Genomic DNA, 24464 nt, shown 5'->3' on the forward strand with positions numbered 1-24464 from the left:
ATTATAACCTTATATTCAGATGCGAGTAAAATGGACACAGCCAACCTGAAGTTGTTTGCACATTTAATAAATGAGATGCAGTATTTTCAGGCAGGCTCAGGGATAAAATATTATTTTGAGGGAGCAAGTTACTTCTACTAAGCAATGTTTGGAGAACAGTACTTCCCAGCATAATTCCCACTTAGCAGGAGGACCACAGGGCTGATGGCAAGTGGCACAGGCTCATCAGTCCCCCTCCTCCTCACCCTGCCCAGTTTGTTCTACTCCTCCACTGGAACATCATTTTGGAATACAACTTCTTTCCTTTAACGAAGCAGGGGAGCAAGCTCTACTTTAATGCTGATTAAGCTTTATATACTACTTTATGGGGAAACTACACAGAGACTGTTTGCAGCCTGCTGTAACAGGGCCAAGGGTGAAAAAGCCAAGAGGAGCTCAAGCAAGAGCAAACAAAGAAACCCACCACTCCAAGGATACAGGACTTTCACAACAACAACAGCACCCCCCTAAATTCTACTGCAGTTAAAGACACAAAACCCCAAATCTCACATGGTCCCTAGTTACATTCTTTTCCTGTAGCATAAATCTATGGTCATGCAAACACAGCTCACCATGAGCACAGCCACAGCCTGAGCCCCCTCTACCCCCACCCTGCAGCTGAGCCTCCCTTGAGTCACCCTTTCCACCTTGGGGCACCCCCTCTGCTGGCAGGCATCTCCATGGCTGCTAGTAACCTGACCCAACAGCCTCAACATCCTGGGAGATGTAGGGCTCAGTTGCCAGCTTCACCTTACACTGAATCAGCCACTGGCATGTTCCTCTTCCAGCCTTCCTCCAGGAAGAGGAGGAAACCACAGTAGCTACATTTTCCTCTGCTTTAATAACACATGACTTCATAAATAATAAAGAATCTTCTTCAGCATGTGTGCCCAGCCCTAAAACTTCACTTTCTATTCTGGTACTGCCACTCTCTTACTCAAACCTACTGCAGTAAGTGATGATCCTGCTCTTCCCTGCGCTGCCCAGCGAGGGCCAGCTTGGTTAATGCTACCAGGCAGGAATCGATATTCTGCAAAATCAAACCCAAGATTGTGCTCTCTTCCCATTTGGTGCTCTGCTGTTGATTGAACACCATTTAGCGTGCTGAGAAGGAAATCCTGCCATGTAGGAAGAAGCACCAAAGCTTTTCTGCCCAACAGCCTGCTGCAGAAAAACCCTGCAATTGTCCAAACCAGCGTAATTTGGGTCTAGATTCCGGACATCCTATACCCTTTTCTTGAGGATTTAAACTCATTAAGGTTGGAAAAGACATTTAAGATCATCAAGCCCAACTATCAGCCCAACATCACCATGCCCACTAAACCATGCCCCAAAGTGCATCTACATGTGTTTTTTAAAACTTCCAGGAATGCTGATTCCATCACTTCTCTGAAAGTTGAACAATTCCTTATTTCTCGGACCACCTGAATAGATCCTTGTTTTTCCATGGTGGAAGAAACATAATTTTAAGGTTTCCTACTAATTGCAGCACTCCTTCTGAAAAGTTATGATTCTCAGCAGTTTCCTTCTATCAGACAGGACATTCCTGAGAGCATGGCAGGAAGCTTGTGCTAAAATCCCTTTAAATACAACAAATAACCCATCAAATATTTTCTTTTTTACTTCAGACCAGACACTGAGAATAAGCACTTTGATCTGTGCTACAAATTTCACTGTCTCCCTGAAAACAAAAGAAAAAAAAACCCACAAATTTTTACATGTCTCACAAGACTACAGTATTCAATTCAGACTAAAAACTATGAAGTCATATATTTTTAATAGTCCTGTCTAGCCCTCTGACAACCACAAAACAATGCAACATTCATCATCATAAATGCTGGGACAGTAAGTCAGGAGGACAGTATAGCTCTGGGTGCTTTTAAAGAAAAATAAATGTTCCTAATGGGTAATTTGAGAGGTGTCTTTTTAAAAGTACTATGGTATACATCATGGGAGAATGAAATCAATTAGGTCTTAATCTCCTATTATTTATGAAAGGAAGAGACATGGAATCGCAGAATGGTGAAGCTGGAATGGACCTCTGGGAATCTGACCCAATCCCCTGTGAACACAGGGTCACACACAGCAGGTTGCCCAGGATTGCAATGTCCAGGTGGGCTTGAAATCTCTCCAGAGAAGGAGACTCCACAATCTCTCTGGGCAGCCTGCTCCAGGGATCCAGCACCCTCACAGAAAAGAACATTTTCCTCATGCTCAGGTGGAACCTCCTGGGTTCCTGTTTGTGCCTGCTGCCCCTTGTCCTGTCACTGGGCACCACTGAAAAGAATCTGGCCCCATCTTCTTGACATCTACCATTTAGATACTAAGCGACACTGAGGAGATCCCCTCTGAGGTCACTCTTCTCTGGGCTAAACAGCCCCAGCTTTTGTTCCTCACAGAGATGCTCCAGTCCCCTCTTTGTAGCCTTCACTGGACTCTGTCTAGCAGATCCCTGTCTCTCAAGTCGGGGAGCCCAGAACTGGACCCAGTACTCCAGATGCACCCTCAGTAGTGCAAAGCAGAGGCTAAGGAAAACTCCCTCAATCTGCTGATTACACTTTTCCTAACCCCAGGATACCATTGGCCTTTTTGGCCATAAGAGCACATTGCTGGCTCACAGGAAACTCGTCAGCCAGCACTCCCAGGTCCTTCTCCATGGAGCTGCTTTCCAGCAGGTTAACCTTTAACCTGTACTGGTGCATGGAGTTATTCCTCCCCAGGACTCTACAGTTACACTTCATTAGTTCTTTTATTATAGACATTTCTGATATAGACACTTCAGATTCTGTTGCAAAACTTCCATTTGCTTTGGGTCACAAACACAGCAAAGTGAAACCTCTCACAACTAAAACAAACAGAAGCAAAATGTTGCTTTTGCAATACCCACTAATAGCATTGATAGAACAGTCACCCCATAATTACATATCTTTCATGCAGTTTAGCTTATGCCATTACATAATTAAGACCAATGAGCCCTCAAAGTTATATTTTCACATAATAACAAACACAAAAATTATATATGTGCTCCCAGCAGCATTACCAGTTAAGTATATACTTGGTGACACTTTGCAGTGAGAGGGTTTTCTTGACTAATTCCTCTGGTATTCATTGTAGCAACATTAGCCAGGAGGAACTAATGTGGGTATAACACTGGAGCCCTGCTTTATGACTCTATAAATCAGCAGTCTAGATTACAGTGGTGATTTCCATTCCTTGACATAACTGCAATGCTGTTGAGGACCACACTGCTGTCCAAAATCGGCTGTGTTATGGTCAGTCATGGCAATGAATGTGGGTTGCTGTGCCATGCATCTATCCCTTTATGTATCCATGGAGAATTGTCCTGTCCACATCATTTCTCCACCAAATCATGGCATATGTCCATCTCACAGAATTACAGAATCCCAGAATGGTAGGGGTTGGAAGGGACCTCTGGAGATCTTGCAGTCCCACACCCCTGCCAAGCAGGATCAACTAGCACAGGCCACAAAGGAATGCATCCACATGGGTTTTGAAGGCCTCCAAAGAAGACAACTGCACTCTTATCTCCCTGCCTGACACAGTTTCACAGGACAACTCAGTTACAAAAGCAGACTTGTGTCCTGAATATCAGTCCTGACTTTCTGGAACAAGAATTCTAAAGAAGCACAGAAACAGGGAATAAAAATGGAAGTCTCTCCATTCCTCAAGCACAACTTCAGAGGTTTCAAGAGGATGCTCAATGGTGTATTAACAGTTGGCCTGAGTAAGAAGATGAAGCTTAAATGTTTTCATAGAATCATAATATTTTTTTGGTTAGAAAAGACCTTTAAAATCATTGAGTTCAATCACTCTCTAACTCTACCAAACCTGGTGCCAAACCACATCCCTCAGCACCACATCTCTGCCTCTTTCAAACACCTCCAGGGACAGGGATTCAACCATTTCCCCGAGGAGCCTGTTCTAATGTTTGAGAACTGTCTGAGTGAAGAAGTTTCTTCTAATATCCAACCCAAATCTTCCCTGGTACAACCTGAGACCATTTCCTTTTGTCCAAATACATATCTCACTAAGATCTTTTTCTCCAAGCAGCTGCAGACCTGTAGCAACTAGAACCATGGAGCAGCCTACCCGTAACAGGTCTTTGCATAAAGATCTTCCTGTAATTACCTAGTCTAGTCATTATAAGGTACTGTAGAAGAAGAAAAGTATTTAAAACATGAAGTCTAAAAATACATCACTGTGACCAGTTTCTAAATAAAACCAAATCTCTGCAGTTAGGGGCTGTTTTACTTATTCCTACTGTTGCAACACAAACCTCAAACAGGTCAAAGCCTTTTCCCCAATTCCCAGTTTTATGTAATTCTGTGTACCATGAGCACATTTGTGTGGTTGCTTCTTTTTTGTTTTTTAACCCTGCAGCTGGTATGAAGATGATACACCTCATTATCTTATTCTGTGGGTCATCTGAAATGGATATTAAGTAATTCTGCCTCCTACAGCTTTGGTATGGAGCCAAGGAGAATGAGGAAAAGTGAGATGCCTGACTTAGAAAAGAGGATGCTTTTTATGTTCAACTTAGAAAAGTGTTTTCACATGATATGCTTCCTTCAGCAATTTTGCCATAGCAAGGCAGCAAATAATACCCTCTCAAAAAATCATAACCTCCTAAAACACCTCCAAGGAGTTCAGCTGACAAGTTGACAAGTTTCTCTTCCACAGCCCAACAGACTTACACCATTATCAACAGGCAGACTAGAATCACTCCACGAGTAACATGGCAGCCTCTCTCTGAATAAGGATTTGGGGCACAGATTTTAGTGATTGTGAGGTCAGTAGATGCATATTTAATTCAAAACTTAGCAAGTATCTTCATATTTGCACTGGGCCTCTCTAGCCACAGCGTAGGGAAAGATCTTCGCCATCTCTTTTATCCTAATCCATTTTTATACTTGAGCATTTTAGTTTGTGTCACTGCTTTCTTGTCACCCTTTTTTCAGAAGACTGCAAATGGGGAATGGTCTCAGTTGGGCTTGGGAATTCTCAAACCCTCATTGCCTGGTGTTGACCCATGGCCACAACAGCTTGGGAGCACAGTGAGGGCATCTCACAGGCATCCAGCCATCTGCAACCCAGCTCAGCAAGAGCACACTGAGTAATAAACTACACAGGCTTAAGTCATAGTGGCTGATGAAACATGACCTTGTGGGACAACCCTGTGTCCTACTACTCCCCCAGTGAACAACTGTACAAGTCAGCGCTCCTGGAAGGGTAATTACCCATCAAAGCACACAAGCATTTTTGTCCTTCAAGTCAAGGGGGCAAACATCTCTATGCACAAAGCAAGCTGGGGTATTTTTAGCTGTGGATGTAGCAGGGAATGGATTCCTCTGGAAAGAGCTGCCAGAAACTTTATCCCTGCTTTCCTGTGTTGTTTTCCTTGTAAATCAGCTCTCTCACAGAAAACATTACACTAACATGACCAATCCCAGATACTCAACAACAAAACTTCTAAAAAGCCTTATCCAGACAGTCTCCTCATCTCTCTGACCAGCTGAATAAACTGGAAGAAGTAACTAACAACTTGCACACACATATACACAGGGAAATATTTGGGTTTAAAATAAATCTCCAGAATGCTGTAACCCTCAGTACTTTATGTTGCAATGACTTTTAATCCTCAACAAGGTATTTCTGTCAGATTAAATCAATGATGCCAGCAAGCAAACACCATGTCCTGCACACCTAAAACACTGTGCATTCCCCATGAGGGCTCCATTCTGAATAATGCAAAACATTGATCCTGCTGAGAGGCTTTTCTGTTTTGGAAGAAGAATACCAAATCACAGAATGGTGGGGGTTGGAACCTCTGGGGATGACCTAGTCCAACTCCCCTTCTAATGCAGGCCTGCCTAGATCAGGTTGCATAGGAATGCATCCAGGTGGGTTTTGAAAGTCTCCAAAGGAGACTCCACAACCTCTCTAGGTAGCCTGCTCCAGGGCTCCAGCACTCTCACAGCAAAGAAGTTTCTCCTTACATTTAGGTGGAAATTCCTGTGTTCTACTTGTACATATTGCTCCTTGTCCTATCAGGGCTGAACACTGAAAAGAGCCCAGCCCCATACTCATGACCTCCACCCTTTAGGTATTTATATGCATTGGAAAGATTCCCTCTCAGTCTTCTCCAGGCTAAACAGCCCAAGGTTTCTCAGATTTTTCTCATTAGAGATGCTCCAGTCCCTTCAGCATCTTTGTGCCCCTCTGTTTGACTCTCTCCAGTAATTCTCTGTTCCTCTTGAACTGAGGAGGCCAGAACTGAACACAATACTCCAGATGCAGTCTTATTAGGGCAGAGTAAAGGGGGAGGAGAACCTCCCTCAACCTGCTGCCCACATTCTTAATGAACCCCAGAAATATGATTTGTCTTCCTGTCCTTGAGGGCACATTGCTAGCTCACAGTGAACTTGTCCACCAGGAGTCCCAGGTCCTTCTTCAGAGAGCTGCTTTCCAATATGTCAGCAAACTTACACAGACTCTGCCTCTTAATGCTCCAAAATCATCTCAAAATCTCACCCCAGTCAACATCTGTTGTGAAGCACTGGTTTTGAACATGTTCAAATGAGCAGCAAGGAAAGAGATGGCCCAACAAGGGAGCTGCAGAACAAATGACAATATCTATTGCAACAGTATTAATCCTTGTGTAGTTGAATCAGTGTGACAATGTGTCCTTCTTGAAGACAAATGGCATGGGCCAACAGCCAGAGGACCTGAACTCAAACATCATCCAACGAGAAGGAAAATTCCAGTGTTTGACAAGCATGGGTGATCTCCAGTTTAAGCTGGGGAGTTTTGTGTGTCAAATACAATCTGATTGCAAATGTACTCTTTATTCTGAGATGCCTGAGAGTCCAAAGTGGTATTATACCATTTTTTCCCCAGCTCCAAATTGCATTAAGTTGATGTCTGCTTCTGCAGGGCAAAGCCTGTGAGGCTCATGTTTTCCTGAAGTAACATTTTCCTCTACAGTCTATTTTCTACTACAAGGACTGGATCATAGAGCTGAAATGAATGTCAGAATTGTTTGCTGGATGCATTACCAGATACCTTCTTTTCTGATGCCCAGAAAGAGAAATTAGGTTTGCAACAGAGATAATTTTTGGTTGTCTGAAGCAAAGGTTTCATATTGCATAAAACATTCCCAGACACTGATTTGCATGACACATTTTGTTCACCAGGTATACTCTCAGGCTTTTTTATACAAGAGAATTTCCACTTCAAAATGCTGGATGAGGATGCAGCAGGCTGGTGAGGTACCCTACCTCCAAGGATGACCAGCAGAAATGAGAGGAAACCAGGTCAGTTGAGAAGTGTCCTGCCCTAGATGAGTATGCTCACGGGGGTTCCAAGAGGCAGAAACCAGGCTGAACCATGTCATACCAAGCCTGTGATGTTCATCCCAGTTGCTCATGTAGTTTGTTTGCTCCCAAACACCTGGGTGCCGTGATTTCTAAGGAGGATCACCTCCTCTGTCTGACATTCCCAGCTAAACAGTGAGAAGCATGTCAAATATATTTACACACATTTACCTATGCATCTAAAACTGGGCATGGAGGAGGGATTTATTATGGCAGTCACATTAAGCCATCTACCTTTATTTCTTGGCCATCCTTCAGGATAAACGTCCAATTTCCATGTAAAGCACTTGTCCAGTCCCAACAAGGACTTCCACTCTGCCAGAGAAGAAGCAAGAAAAGTCCTGGTCCCACAGGAGGGAACATCCCTGATGCAGGAAGTGGGTACCTTGCTGCGTGCTTCGTGGATACCAAATGCCATATGTCTTGTCTCCATACAAAAACATCCTACTGTAGCTCTAGGGTAAGACCACAAGCAGGCTTAATATAGCAAAGCAGGCTTAAATGTACATTGTATGTCTCTATGGATGCGTGCAGGAAACAACACTCCCAAAGGGTAAAAACCTGATGAACAAAAGCTGCCTTTCTCTGAAGTCAAGAAACCAGAGACTAAGGAACCAAGGGGAAAACATGCTGGGTTCCTACTGAAATCAAAGGGGACCTTGGCCCTGATTTCTATTGGAAATATCTCTAGTTGCAGTGAGCTCTAACTGGACAAAAGCTTGAAAGATAATCCTCCAGATTCAGCCTAAGAGACGATGTGTGTGGTTGTGTTTATGGCTATAATTTATCACTCTGTGGTGGAGACTCAGAAGTCCACCAGACAGAGAAAGGCCCTCCTCATTGAGACAGGCCATGTGTTTTCTCCTGGAGAGCAGCAAGAAGCATCAATGAACCCCACAGGAGAGCAGATCTACCACACAGCTGAGCTGTAAAGCTTGAAGGATGCTTGTTCTTGCAGCTCCTTTTTACAAATTTTTCTTAGACCCATTTGTGGTCCAACCCTGACCTCATTTTCCAGTACAGTATTACTTGCTTGGTTAAAAAGTCCCTCGGAACATTCAAGGCCATTTTGGATGGGGCTCTGAGCAACCTAATATAGCTGAAGATGTCTCTGCTTTTTGCAGGGGTGTTGGACTAGGTGACCTATAAAGGTCTCTTTCAACACAAACCATTTTAGGATTCCATGAAAAAGAGCTTTCCTGGGGAGAACCCTGGCAGTTTCTTTCTCTGTTTCTCACTTCACACGTCCTCCTGAAATACATTGAATTAATTGATGAGTATTTAAAGGTATCTATCTGGAATGCAGAGTGTTTGTTCACTAAATCTCTGTCTTTTCTGTGGGCAGAAATTAACATCGTGAATCCCACTTTACAAACTAGGAAGCTGAAACACAAAGAAGCAAAGTAATCTAACAGAGAGAGTCCGAGAACAATCTGTAACCAGGTCTCTTGAGTCCAGCATGGGTCACACAGCTGGAGGCTATCTCAGTGGTCAAAGCCCAGCTCACAAAACATCCCTCTTCCAAAAAACCTGACCTTACATCTGAGGCCAGATTAGAAAAATAAAGCACAGATATAAAGGCCAAATTCCAGCCTCATTTAAACAAGCTCCAGTGAGTGTTCGTGCAACAGAGGTTAAGGCTTGCAATCATTTTTATGGACAATATTTTTTACCGTAGGATTTGTGGCACACAAAGGCACGGACTTCTCAAGCAGCTTCAATTCCAGTGTTACACTTAACAGCGCCAAACAAACCATAGCAGTTGGATTAATATTATATTCATATTTTATTCCATAAATAAAACTCCCTTGGTTTGTAAGCTGGTGGGTTTTGACTTCCAAAATGCACAAATAATGATTTAAATATTTTTGGAGGAAACATTACAGATGGTTTTAGTTCAGCAGTTTCGATGCAAACACATTTCTTGGCACCACGTCTCAATATGCCATTTCTATAAATACTTAATGCTTACACAGAGTAAAATATATATATATATATTACAATTAAAAAAACCCCAACCATGAAAAATAGTGTTATAATCAAATGTTTAAATATTGCTCTTTAACAGGTAAGCTTGTGATGTAGATTCACTATATAAACAGGAATAAACTCCTTTGGAGAACTGAAACATTGGTCCCTTTTCGTCTGTTAAGTATTAATGTGAAACCGCTGCTGCTGCTATGATTATGTAGTAATCCTATTTCATCTGGTTTCTAAACACAACAAATAAGGATATTCATTTTGCTTTGCTTCAAGGATTTAACTCACAGGAAAATAATTAATAAGAGTATTTCAGAGAAATAAGCTTTCCAGATCTTACAAACCCAGCTGTATTGCTACAAAGACTGTGTACTCCTAAACAATTAAGATAAATGATGTCATTGTAGTTCACCATTGACATTAAAAGAGGAAAAAAAAAATCTCCAAATTATTTCCTTTGGTTAAACTGCCCAAAAGGTGATGCTCTAGAAGAGTTGCTTTCCCTTTTAGACTGTCTTTGACTTACTTAAAAGTTGCCTTCAAATGTCAGTTGAAATATAAATGATCTTTCTTTATATAAAGAGCCAAAGGTAAGAAAAATACCTCCAGGTAAGTGAGATTAACAGCAAATTTTATGGTTTATCTAGCAGTCAACAGCATTCAAGATCCCATTAGGATGATGGGCAAGAGAATCCTTCGTCACTCTGTGTTTCTTTGCAGGAGCTGGTCCAGTAATTGCTAGGGAAAAAAAACAATGGAATAAACAGCCTTAAGAAACCTTTGAAAGATGTGAGGTGCATGTAAGTGCAGAAGTCTTCAGTGATACAGTAGGTGAGGTAGTATTGGCATGCTCAGAGTTCACATCTACTGGATACACTGCTCTAAACAAAAAAGCACTGAAAGCTTTCCTGTCTTGGACAGGAAGTGTTGAAATTAGACAGAGAAATAGAGCACTTAAATTGTATGTGAGTCGGAGCAGGATTAGCTGGCACTGCCTCAGCTCTGCACCTGGATTAACCATGCTAATGCAGCTTTCTTCCACAACTAATTACTCACTTATACAACAGAAAGGTCTAGAATGCTGATGGCAGTACAAGGTTCAACTGTTAATTCAAGTTTAAAGAAGTGCCTGTCCCCAAGGACAAGATTCAAACCCCATCCTTTGCTCTCAGGCTTTGACCACAGTCAGCACAGGCTCTCCAGGCAGGACCCCGTTCACAGGTAACCAAGGATCACACCACCACGCTTGACATTCAAGGTACATCCTTACCTTTTTAAACATCTCAGCACGCAGCCTGTTGCTTTGGATGATGATCCTCTTCTGTTTTTCTTCTTGCTTCTTCTTTACTTCAGGTAAATTGTCATAAATCCTGGAATTAATTTAGAAAGTTAACTTCACAAGCCATCATCCCCAGGACTCACAAGTAATTTGGTTTTCCTGTAGGAAACATTTGCCTTCAATGTAGTGTTTGGCATTAATGTGCATCTCTAAGCAGTCAAATTAGGTTTATGACATGGGAATTAGAAAGTATTAACAATGATGTTGTTATAAAAATCTTGCCTTGTTGAAAAACACTCCTAAATTTGGACTAAAAAGTAAAGAGAGAGATGGGATCAGGTTATCTCAATGCAACAGCAGAATTCTAGAGCAGCTTCCAATGAGCTCAGTGGAATTGGTTTCAGTTTACAGCAACATAATTCAAACCAGGATCTGGCCAGCACACCACTTCGTATTTATGTCACAAAACTATTACCAAGCAATTATTTTCAGGTATTTTTCTAAGTTACAACTATCATTAAACATCTGTAGACTGTTAATATTTTTTCATTGTCATTAGGAACTCCTTTTCACCAATGAGTGCACAAAAAGCAAGTTGCCCTCAAAAAGCTGACTTGGTCTGATCTTTTTCCACCAAAAGCAGTGATAAAATTTCTAACAATATGAAAAGAAAGTTGGTCTGTCCTGTGCAGCAGTCCTGCTCTTTGCATGCATACAAAGCCTGATAAGTTCTGATTTTCCCTCATAACACTGTGCAATATTGAGGTCTTGAAGCAGCCTGTGTTGGCTGGAGACTGTATTTTGGAGAAGAGAAATGGGACACATCTTGAGAACTCCTAAAAATGGAATAAAATCTGCATGGTAACCACACGGAGCTTTCCTCGCTGTAAACAATGACATGAAGTACACTGTAATTTAAGATCAGACACTACATTCCTAACAGCTTGCAATGATTCCCACACTGTATCCCATAATCAGGGTGAAAAAAAAACAACAAAGTGGCTACTTCTGTTTTTGAATGTCCAACGGTAAGGTACCTGCCAGGGACTTAGTGTTCGTGCCATGGGTATCCCATGCTTCGAGTGCCCAAAGGGCAGATGTCTCACACAGATACAGTGGAAAAAAAACTTGAGCACAACACAAAAGCCAGGCAAGCACAATGGTCAAGACTCCAGCACAGGAAGGAATGAGATGAAGCAATTTACAGCACGCTTTAAGCAGAAGTGATTGATACCTTTTTGATCTCATATGCATCTCCTTCTCTGGAATGAATCTTTCCTTTGGTTTGAAGAGGTTATCTAGCAGAGGGGAAACAAAGTTAATGTTAGAGGAGTCTACATTTACTGAAATGTCATGTTCATGTAATCATCATATCCCATTTCTGATTCAGGTCCTGATAACAAGCAGTGCAGCCAGTAGCCCAAGGAAGATGATTGCATCCCTCTGTTCCTTGACGGAGAGATGCCAACTACAGTGCTGGGTCCAGCTCTGGAGTCCTCAGCACAGGTGATACATGGACCTATTGGAGTGAGTCCAGAGGCCAGTAAAATGGTCAGAGGGCTGGAAGCCTTCTGCTGTGAGAGTAAGGACTGTTCAGCCTGAAGATGAGAAGGCACCAGAGAGACTTTCTTATGGCCTTTCACAGTACTTAAAGGGGGTTTATAAGAAAGATTGGGGCATTGAAAGAGATGACCTTTAAAGGTCCTTTTCAACCCAAACCAGTCTATAATTCTGTAAGTTTCTGATGGCGTAAGACCAGATCCAAATCTCCAGAGGTCAATGGAAAGCCTGGAGCTGAATTAGTCCCAGAAGCTGTCCAACAGAAAAATAATTGATAAGACCCACAGCAACCACCATCCTTGCAGAGTTAATTGCATATCAGTTTGGTCATTGCCACATGCAGCTGTGTACACCCTTTAACTCAGGTCAAGAACCAGCAAAGATTTCAGCTTTATCAAGTGACATTGCACAGAGAGATGGCAGATGCCTCATCCCTGGAGCCATTTCAGGTCAGGTTGTTTGGGGTTCTGGTTGAAGATCTCCCTGATGACTGCAGTGAGGTTGACTAGGTTCTCTTCCAACTGAAACCATTCTGTGATCCTAAGTGATTTATTTTCCCCAGATTCTTGTGTAGGCAATTACACACTCGCACAATGGCCACATCCTCAGCTGGTATATGTTGGGAACCTGGCCTGGTATGATCATTTTGGATTCAATTTACACTTGTTTTGCAGGGCTGTGAATAATGCATGATGTAAGGAGGAGGAAGAAAATTAAATTACCCTTTCCTGATCAAATATGAAGATCTCTATGATAATTCCAATCAGCTTTTCCCTGGATACAGGAAAATAATTGCTGATCTTAGCAGTCCCCGAGTCTCAGAAATGGGCAATTTTAGTACCTTCCTTCCAAAATTGATTTCCAAATGGGTAAAGATGTTTGTACAAGGTGGGAAGTTAGAAATTATGTAAATAGAACTGATTCTTGATAAAGGAGATCGGTCAAGGGGCAACATGAGGAAAAACATCTTTGTTGTGAGGATCTCAGAGCACTGGATCAGGCTGCCCATAGAGGCTGGAATCTCTGGAGAGATTCCAAACCCACCTGGATGTGATCCTGAGCAACCTGCTCTGGGTGACCCTGCTTTAGCAGAAGTCCTTTTCAACCCCCACCACGCTGGGATTCTCTGAGGTTCTGTAAGACTGTCTAACCAAGTTTATCAGGAAAACGATGGAGTAGAGGACTGCTGCCTGCACAGTTGTTATTTAGATTTACACCAAGACAATGAAAGAAAAAGAGGGGAGACAGGATGCAGGGTCATCCCTCTCGACAACAGGACACATCCAGAGATGGGGAAGGAACATCCCTGGAGTGCACAAGCTACTACCCCTAATGCATACAGGTGACACTGACAATTTTAACTTGAGCTTCTCAGTTCAGGCATATGAAATGGAGGTCTCTGAACACAAGGAGAACCAGAGCACTGCCTATGCCCACACAGGTCCAGGCAGTTTCCCTGGAGCACCGAGGACATCAGTACGATGCCCTGTGCAGTTACCTGAACATCAAAGGTATTTGCCAGTCACAAAACACACGCATAAGACAAATCTATGCACAAACTTATAAACCCTTTCATTTTCCAAGGAAGTTTAGAAGACATAATATATGTCCCAGCAGGTACCACATCAGCCTCTTTCTGCCACCCTACTGAAGAGACAAAACACAATAATCAAGGCAGAGAAGTAAATACAGAGAATAATTTGTTCCAGAACTGCCTAGGGCAAACTCTGGCCCTGAACAGACCCAGTGACCATTGCCCAAAATAAAACTCTTTCAGCACTAGATTTGCTTCCCTGCTGTTTAAGACACCAAATGTTTTGAGGATATTTATGGGTGATGTCTTCAGAACCAAACAGCCCCGAGCAGCTTGCGGGGCTATACCCAGGGGCAAAGACTCACTCAAGTCAACTGCATTTCTCACGGAAATGCTGCGTGTTCCGGACGATCACTGTTTTATCTTGATGTAGAAACAAGAAAGGAGCCTTACAGCCTTTCCTCCTCTAGACTGGTACAGTTTTCAAAACAAACTGTAAAAGGAGAGGAGACTGCAAATCCTCTTCTGCCCAAGGACTAACTTTTCTCCACTCAACAACTGTCTACACTTAATCATGCATATTAAATCTTCAGTGCACACCAGCATCATGCCCAGTTTGCTAGGAAAGCTTAATTTGACTTTTATTTATTAGTGGGTTTATGTTCATTTACATGTTAATTAGCTTAAGAGGAATAAACACTTGGATGCTATTGCTGTCCAAATAAGCATGAAACTGAAGGGGGCAGATTGTGACCAAATGGTCCTGGCAAAAAATTAGGGTCCAAGGTCATTGATTTTCTGGGAGCAGTGTGGATGCCCGCACACTTCAGAGCAGCCATATAGTTGTCTCTTGCAGCTTGACGTTGCACAACTCATTCTGATAGCTCAGAGCTGTAGATTTCTTCCCACAAGGCACGCCCTCTAACTCAAAGAGCAGCATGGGATCAGACTGAAATTGTATAAACCCATCACTTAGCATTCTCTGTGGCACCAAAAAAAATTATTGGGAGAGGTAGGGTTGGGGGGAGAAAGGAGGATTTCAAGTTGCATAGCAATTTTGTCTGTGTGTCAATATGATCCTCAGTACTATGAGTATGGTCTCACAACCAATACCTTGCACATTCCTCTGTCCTTGGGCACAGAAGAGTAGTTGAGGGTGCTACAAATAACACTGCAGAAACCTGCACTAAGCCCTCACACAGAAAGTCAAGCTGGACCTCACATGAGATGCAATACCATCAGAGAGAATGACTGGCTAGCAGAGACCAACTTTTACATGATTTCCTGTGCACCATGAGTGACATCTGCTCAAATTCATAAACTTTTATTCCAGAAGTTCTCAGACATCAGATCTGTGGAACAAAACTAATTATTTTAGGGTTCACTTCCTTTTTTCCTAAATAAAAGCTGTTAATGACACATTAACATTTCCAGACCTCTGCGCATAACCACCAGAACATGGGAGGGATGAAAAACCCAGCCAAGGATCTGCAGGCCTGTGACCTGTCTTGCAAACAGCCTGAGAATCTAATCTGCATTTTTAGTTTGAGTTGCTGAGATGGGCTGGGCTCTGTGTTCAAGGGCTGGGAAGGACTGCAGAGGCCAAGAGCTGTGTGGCTTCCTCTAGAGTAATCCTCTCCTGATGAAGTCTTGAAGGGCATCAGACCCATCACTGCCCACACCAAGCAGCCTGGAACTATGTGTGTGCCTGTGCTGGAGACTTTGAAAAGAAGAATTAAAAAGAGACCCTGGGGAAAATCCTCCAAGGGAAAAAAAAGAAAAGAAAAAGAAAAAAAAGAAAAAAAGAGAATCTACCTTGGTTATAAAACTACTTTGTGTGGAGTGCTAATAAGATTAACACTTGGAAGTACATACTCAGGGATAAGGATCCAAACCTGCTGGAGCAGGCCTAAAGGAAGCCCCAGAAAAAATCTGAGAATAGAAGCCCTCCGCTATGAGGACAGGATGAGACATGTGGGGTGTTCGGCTGGAAAAGAAAAGACTCTGGGGGGATCTTCTTGTAGCCTTTCAATAGCTGGAGGATTACAAAAAGGATGGGGTAAATATTTTTGGAAGGGCCTGCTGCAACAGGGCATGGGGTGATGGTTTTAAACTAAAAGAGGAAGATGTAGATAAGAGAAGTTTTCACACTGGCAGTAGTGAGACACTGGCGTGGGTTGGCCAGAGAGAGAGTTTGATGCTCCATCCCTGGAACTCTTCCAGGTCAGGTTGTTTGGGGCTCTGAGCAACCTGAACTAGATGCAGGTGTCCCTGCTCACTGCAGGGGAGGATGGACTAGATGACCTTTCAAGGTACTTTCCAAACTAAATCACTCTATGATTGCATGACTCATGTAGTATATTTTGCCTCACTCTCAGGTTGCTATGTACAAGACGACAAAAAAGAAAATCACATGCAAGCATGAGGTAGAAATAAAGCTAATCCTTGGTGGATTTTAATATTAGACTTTTAAAAATGGGAAAATAAATAAAAGGTGGTATTAAATGAGAAAATAAAAATCATATGTGCATTTAAACATTTGTTAATATTCCATACAGAGAAGAAAGCATATTTCAAAGCTGAAGCGCAGCAGACACACAGAGCTGTAATAACCTGCCAAACATATCATGAAGACCTGAATTAACATTCTTTCCTACCAAGGGAAGATCAAAGTAGGGCATAAACTGGATAATTCCACAAGTTGATAGTCTTGTAAATTGCATTTCATCAACATTCCTTACCAAATTTCATAGCATTGTATTACTTTTGGAGAAAACTATTTTGAAGGATAGAAGAGATTTCAGAGCAGGCATTCAGCATTTCCAGTGATGCACTGCAGTTAAAGGAAAAAAAAGGTATAGACAGGTAGGTATGAAACACTTCACTGATGTTTTATTCAGACCTTGTGAAACGACTGAGCCTCTGGTATTTATATCAGCACTGGGTGCAACTGCTGTCTGGCATGTCCATAGTGGGAGAAAGAAGGCACTTCAGCGAGTTGTAAATGAAGGTAAATGGATCATCACTGTAACATATTTTAACTAATGTTAAACTGCAACTCAGACAGGATGAAAAACTTTCCTGCACAGGAAGTTAGTAAACATTTAAACAGGGACCAGATAAAATGATTGTGTTGGAACCGTCCCCTGACTTATTATTTACCACAAAAGCATTTTAAAGAGCGGCAAAACTTAACAAAGGCTAAACTCTGCCCTGTAGTAATATGGTTTTGGTGTTCGATCACCCTGAAGGCACTACAAGCACAGCTTCCAGGCCAAGATGCTACCAGGCGAAGATGTTTATTACATTACACAGCAAAGTTACACACTCTTTTAGAAAGCATGTGTGTCACATCTTAATTGGTTACTTTCTCCTGGTGTGCATGTGATTAAGGCATATAATAGGTTAAAACAACAAAATAATATTCCAACACATCTGACCAAACTCTGCCAAGCCTTTCTCCTCAGTTACAAGATGCTTATGCTCTTTTCTAAGTCAAAGATAAAACATGGCCTTCTCTAACTCAAGCAAGGGCAAACCTTCCCCTACATTTCCCTCTTTCTTTCTCTCAGTTAGAATAGAATAGAATAAACCAGGTTGGAAGAGACCTTCAAGATCATCATGTCCAACCCATCATCCAACACCACCCAATCAACTAAACCATGCAACCAAGCATCCTGTCAAGCCTCACCCTGAACACCCCCAGCGACGGCGACCCCACCACTTCCTTGGGCAGCCCATTCCAATGGGCAATCACTCTCTCTGTGTAAAACTTCCTCCTAACCTCCAGCCTAAACCTCCCCTGGCACAGCCTGAGACTGTGTCCTCTTGTTCTGGTACTGGTTGCCTGGGAGAAGAGACTAACCTCTGCCTGACTACAACCCCCCTTCAGGTAGTTGTAGAGAGCAATAAGGTCACCCCTGAGTCTCCTCTTCTCCAGGCTAAGCAACCCCAGCTCCCTCAGTCTCTCCTCACAGGGCTTGTGTTCCAGATAAGGTGTGCATTCCTAACTCAAGGGCAAAACATAGCTGTTCCAAAGCTATCTGAAAACAAGCCTTCCCCTACACTGTCCAGCATATATTTTCTACTAATCTGAATGCAAATTCTCCTAGTTTGTTAGGAGCTAAAATGTGCCTTTGAGGATGTGCTGCCAGTGCCTGAACAACACAGCACTAACAGTGGCAGCTCTCCAATTAAGCTGATTTTTTTTCCTGAACTGAAAAAAAACCCCAAACCAATTCAGCAAAAGCCCACTTGCCCAGAAGTCCTAAAATATAAAGCAACAGTCCCCTCAAAAATTAGTCCTGAAACCAAGATAAATATCAAGATGGCTTAGCTTGCCCATAGCACCCCACTGGAAGTTTATCCAGAGAGTATAAACTCCTGCCTACACCCAAGGGTGCTGCCCAAACATTTGCACATTGTATGCCAATGACTTCATGCAGTGAATTACTCCATCTGCAGTCAACAGACAAGGTTCTGGTGTTATTTATTAAAACAAATAAAAATGCAACGACCTTTTGGTGAAAGGTTTGATGGTAAAATTGCCTGGGCTTTATTCTCGTCTAAGAAAAATGCTAAAGCTCAAAAGTAGTCCTTCTCCCAGGAGTATCCACAGGAAGGTGCTTCATGGATGTTCAGGTTGTTCAGATCTGTTCTACACTGTGGCTACTGAGATTTCCTCAGGCTGCACCAGGAGAGGTTTAGGCTGGAGGTTAGGAGGAAGTTTTACACAGAGAGAGTAATTGCCCATTGGAATGGGCTGCCCGAGGAGGTGGTGGGGTCGCTGTCGCTGGGGGTGTTCAGGGTGAGGCTTGACAGGATGCTTGATTGCATGGTTTAGTTGATTGGGTGGTGTTGGATGATGGGTTGGACACGATCTCGAAGGTCTCTTCCAACCTGGTCTATTCTATTCTGATCCTCCTGAACATTTCACTATTTCACCACCCCAAGGAAGTGGTGGAGTCACAATCCCTAAAAGGATTTAAGACATGTAGATATGGTGCTGAGACACATGGTCTAGAGGTGACCTGGCAGTGTTGGGATACCAGTCAGACTTGATGATCTTGAAGATTTCTTCCAACTAAAATGATTCTGGGACTCAATCTTAATCACAAGCATCTCTAAAAAAAGCTGCTAAGTTTACATGTTCATGAAAACATGTTCATACTAGACTAAGTTAAAGCATGATGCAGGACATCTCAATCCCCTTTGTTCAAATGATACTTGGATATTTCTGGATCTCATCCAAAAACAAACAAACAAAAGGTTAATTAGCATCTCACATGGTCTTTCTAAATAATTTTTGATTAAATCATGAAAAGCATGATATTTAGAAAAAAAAATATTAAGTAAGTATGACAGATCTCAGTAAATTCACCAGAAGATTAAATTATTCTTTAATAAAACCTGCACAAGCTTTTTAATACTAATTTCCCCAGTTTCTAATCATTGGTGAAATCAGACCTTTTACTCCTGGGTTAAAACATCCTTCACCAAAATTCAATTTTTTATTTGTCTTAGCTCAAGGCTCCAAAGAAATTACCCCCCAAGCACACTGACTGAGCTTCTTGAGTCACCCATTGTAAGGCACATTGTTTCAACACTGTCATCATCCCCACAGAAAACAATTCGTATCTGAGGATTTGCCAGTTAGTGCCACCTGCCTTGCGCAGAGGCTGCCTATCGCCTCTCTCTCTCTGCAAGGATGAGGGCACGGAAGGGACATGCTGGTCACCCCATTCACTGCATCACTTTCTCCCCTGTCCAAGCACCAGGCTCCTGAGGGGTTGTGTCACACTCTGCCAGCAACCAGCAGGTGTTGCAATGTTTATCTGACTCAGGCACTGCTCTGATCAGTGTGATGGCTAATAATATCATAAAGATAGGTCATTCCTTTCCTAATTCAATTACCTGCCTGCATCTTAGTCTTTATTCAGAGCTGTCAGCCTTAACCAAGAGGCCATGTGCCAGCAGGAGCAGTGGCAGTACTGCTTGCTCTGGGTTTTGACAGGAAGAAGGAGCACACAAAACGGCACAACTCGAGCCACACACAATCGAGACAGGCTGGTGGCTACAAACATCAAATGCCATTGATGGTTGATGAGAAGACCACATGGATGCACGTTAATGGCTACAGGATCTGATGGCTGCACATCTACTGCAAATTCTCTGATTTCTATCTTCTCTTTCTACAGTTCAAATGAAAACCTCCCTGGCACATAGATTTGAGAAACAAACCCCTTGAAAACAGAAACACACACACACACACTCCCTCACCCTCCAGGCTTTTGCAGTTTCAGGAAAGCTCTTTGGGAAGGTTTAGAACCACAAGGTATGAACTAGTTTCTGAAATACTACTAAAGATACAGGATTTGGATTCATGTCCAGGGAAGCGCAGCAGGCACCAGGGTAGGGGCGGAATGGCAACGCTCAACTTACATTGCCTTTTCCGATCAACCATCACCCCCTCAAAAGAGGAAAAAATGGAAGCTATGAAAAAACCATATGTGCCTGAGAAATCTTTTGAAAGCCCTGGAAGTGCCTGTGTACACGAAGATCACAAGGCTGTTCATTATGCAGATTTAAAGGCCTATAAACAGCTGGTAGTCCTGTCACTGAAGTAATTACATTATGGTTTTCGAGATTTAAACCCAGTTATTTGAACATTGTTTCTATTCAGTTCGTCACAGTGGGATCTCTAATTTGTTCGACACAGTCAACAGCAGAGTAGTCTATCTTGGACTAATTAGTGCTCTCAAAGTGGAGCAGCACACATGACACAGAACAAAGGCTGGCATGAGGGCTGCAGGTCCTCTGCCTTCGAAGTGTTCTTGTGATGCTCAAATCTTCTGCGGGGTAAACATTTTCGTTTCTCTAAGATTACTTCCAGCGTTTTGTAAAATCCTGTTTGTGAGTTGGTAAAAAAACTTGGGTTTGGTTTTGTTTTGAGGATGAAGAGGTAAACAGAAACTGCAAAGATATTGGTATTAACATAGAAGTGATGTGGAAGAGCAATTAAGTTTTTTCTCCAACAAGAAGCTGAAGTTGTAACAGTACTGTCAAAACATTGGAAAGCTCTGCTAGCTAACAACTCGATATTAGAATAGAATGACTTGGGTTGGAAGGGACCTTTAAAAGTCATCTTGTCCAGTCCCACTGCGGTCAGCAGGGACATCCACAACTAGATCTGGTTGCTCAGAGCCCCAGATAACCTGACCTGATATGTTTCCAGGAATGAGGCATCTTCCACCTCTTGGGGCATTCTGTGACAGCGCTTCACCACCATGTGAAAAATCCCTTCCTTATCTCTAGTTTAAAACACCTCTTTTAGTTGAAAACCATTGCCCTTTGTCCCGTCACAACATACCCTGCTAAGAAATCTGCCCCCATCTTTTTATAGGCCTCCAAGTACTGAAAAGGTGCAAGACAATCTCCCCGGATCCTTCTCTTCTCCAGGCTTATCAATAAAGACACTTTAGTCTGATAGAACAATCTCAGGTGGGGAAAAAAATCTCTCAAGGCTTTTGCTCTTTTTTTCTTGATGAAAATTGTTTTACTGAAATAAAAGCTGCAAGTGCAGACTGAAGCCCCTGTAACAAGCTTGTTTCAGAGAGATAACACAGCAGGAAACTTGTCAACATCTTGGGCTGCAGTTAACCCTCATTTATGCCCCCATAAAAGCAGGTTGTCCCACTTGTCCTCCTCCTGTTACACCTTCCTATGCAGACACAGACGTGCACATGGGGAGCTGAAGCAGGGAATGTCCTCTAGGAGTGGAAAACTAATTGGATAACTGATGTTATTGGCAGTGCTTGCGCCAAGTATGCTGCAATGACCCGCTCTGTAAGCTCCTCAAGGGTTGCACAGTGACATTCTACTCCTGCTCAACCACAAATGTGCTTATAATCCATCCTTGGGGGTCACGGGGTTGGGGTCAGTGGAAATTAAACTCATCAGCCAACCTGCTCTTACAAAAAAGACCATTGGAAAATGTATGAGGGTATGTTGGCTGTGAGCCCTATGAACCTCAGAGTCATAAAGACCTCTACCTCCACAAATCTCAAAGACATCAGGAGAGAGAAACAACAAGAAAGGAGGAAACCATCTGACTGAAAAAGCAACCACAAGGTCACATCCCGAAGCCTAGAGGTGCCATCAATACAGGATTGTATACTTAAGCAAGTTTCCAAGTCATCATTTTATCCTTCCAGGTTCTTCATTTCAAATGTTGTTTCAATGTGTGTTGCTATGAAAGAACAGTCAGATTCCTGAGACCAAGAAGCCTGGCAGAGATTTCTTAAGACTAGCAGGAAAGCCAGTAGTACCAGTATCAAATACAACACCAATGGCTGTGGGGAAGTGGCAAAGCAACAGCCCTGCATTGTGCACAAGTGTTTGGTGTCCACTTCCTTTGACTTCTAATAACGGCTGAACTCTGGTATCTGTCTTGGCCTTTGTAAGTGACTGCAACAGACACAGGCTTCCAGAAGACCACAGGAATGTACATGGTGATGTAGGGCAGGTCTGTCCACCCCAGGCAGCTGGAGCACATCCTGGAAAAAAATGCTGTGATAACATAACACTGATATCCAGTCACCAGACCATGGCCCCGGCCTTCGTGTCACAGTCAACTGCTCTTGGACCACAACCGATTCACAACCAGGTAGAGCCAGAGATGGAGGACTTTGAGTTTGGATCTACAGACACACCTCAGGATGTTTTTCTTTTCCTGGGCACATTGTAACCCTACATAAACCCCAGTTTCTCTACCACTTGAAAAGCTGGCACTGAAATATGTAATCAGGGAAGAACCCTGCCATAATTCCTTAGCTCAGCAGCTTTTGGTGTCATCTGTGGATGGGTGTGGTGCATAAGCAGTCCGGGAGCTCTCTTCAGGAAGGGTATGGTCTCATTACACCCATAAAAATGAGAGGCTGCAGCCAAGAGAGGTGATGCTGCTCTTCTCCCTCACCATTTCTCACCCTCCCTCTCACCACTCACAATACTGATGAGCTGGATTAGCCCTTTAAGCTGGTACAGCCACAGAGGGAATCATAATTAAAAAACATTAACTAAAGTTCAAAAGCATCTCCTGCTAGTTCAGAATAAACACAGAAGCATGGAAGAGCTACACAGTGACAGAACAGGCAGTGGCTCTGCTGCTTGTGCCCACAGCCTCCCTTGGACTGGTTTATAGAACCATCAAATTATTTCAGTTCAAAAAGACCTCCAAGATCACAGAGACCAACTATCAACCTAAAATTGCCATGGCCACTAAACCATGTCCCCAAGTGCCATGTCCACACATTTCCTGAATGCTTCCAGGGACAGTAACACCACCACCTCCCTGGGCAGCCTGTTCCAATGCCCAGACACCCTTTGCATAAAGGGATATTTTCTAATATCTAGCCTAACCATCCCCTGGCACAACTCAAGGCCATTTCCTCTTGTCTGATCCCTTGCTACTTGGGAGAAGAGACCAACACCCACCTCACTCCAACCTCCTTTCGGGGAGTTGTAGAACACAATGAGGTCTCCCCTCAGCCTCCTTTTGTACAGACTAAACAAACCCAGTTCCCTCAGCTGCTCCTCACTAGACCGGTTTTCTTGATCCTTCACCAGCTTTATTGCCCTTCTCTGGACATGGTCCAGCACCTCAAAGTCTTTCTTGTAGTGAAGGGGCCTAAAGTGAATCCAGAATTTGAGGTGCAGCCTCACCAGCACTGAGTATGGGGGGCAGTATTACTCTCCTTCTCCTGTTGGCCATGCTATTCTTGACCCAAGACAAGATGCCGCTGGCCTTCTGGGCCACCTGAGCACAACACTGGCTCATGTTCAGACAGCTGTCAACAAGCATCCCTAAGTCCTTTTCTGCTGGCAACTTTCCAGCCCTTCTGCCCTAAAACTGTGAAATGACAAAAATCACAGCACTGGAACTTTGATGTCGACTTCCTATCTCAGTAAATGAAAATTTGCTTGCATCCCTACCTGGACTACAGCTGCATTTTCCTTTCATTTTCCTTTTGTTTTCTAAAACATGGGATGCAGTTCTTTGTTGCTTTAAGTGCACATATTACCTGCTACAATGGCTTTCTCAGATAATAGAGAGTAATGATGACAACAAAAGATCTCTTCCTTTCAGATTTGGAAGCTGACACAAGGAATGAGAAGCTTGCACCCACGGTAGGACAGGGATGTCATCAGCAGAGACAGCAGAAGGACACGTGCACCCAGTGCCATTGGTGTGCACCAGGGGGATAGCCTTGTCTCTTCTGCAAGAAGAGTTACAGCTAGGAAACCATCTGTAGGAAACCAAGATCCTCTGCTCTGGGACTCATTAATGGTACTAATCCTTCTGCACAGCAGCATGCACCAGGAGAAGTCCTAAACCACCAATTGTCAGGACTCAGAGCAAATTAAATATGCTCAGTACACTCCTATACAACTGCCTGAACCACAGCCTAGATGGCTGTGCTTTATCAGGCATCTAGGAGGTCCATTATTAATTAAAGCTATGCTAAATAGCAGACATGGGATGCTTCTGTCATTATAAAAATACTGAGATTTCACAAACAGAAAATTACACGTGCTGCAAGAAAGCAGATGAGATATGGCAACTAAAGATTCTCTTTAGTCAAATTCATCTTTAATACTCAGCCATTAAAAGAGGGAAATA

The 24464-nt window shown here is 42.9% G+C and overlaps 1 protein-coding gene across 1 annotated transcript in view; it reads right to left on the reverse strand.

The window, feature by feature from the left end:
• Positions 1-10112: 10112 nt before the first annotated feature.
• The window catches only part of C30H10orf90 (chromosome 30 C10orf90 homolog), a 76338-nt gene continuing 61986 nt past the window's right edge, over positions 10113-24464 (reverse strand). Inside the window, exons 7-9 of the mRNA XM_054174609.1 lie at positions 11927-11990; positions 10684-10783; positions 10113-10151 (exon numbers count right to left, since the gene is read on the reverse strand). Of these exons, the coding sequence (XP_054030584.1) occupies positions 10113-10151; positions 10684-10783; positions 11927-11990 (203 nt within the window). The remainder of the gene's footprint in view (positions 10152-10683; positions 10784-11926; positions 11991-24464) is intronic.

The sequence above is a fragment of the Dryobates pubescens genome, chromosome 30 (assembly GCF_014839835.1).
Source record: "Dryobates pubescens isolate bDryPub1 chromosome 30, bDryPub1.pri, whole genome shotgun sequence".
NCBI lineage: Eukaryota > Metazoa > Chordata > Aves > Piciformes > Picidae > Dryobates > Dryobates pubescens.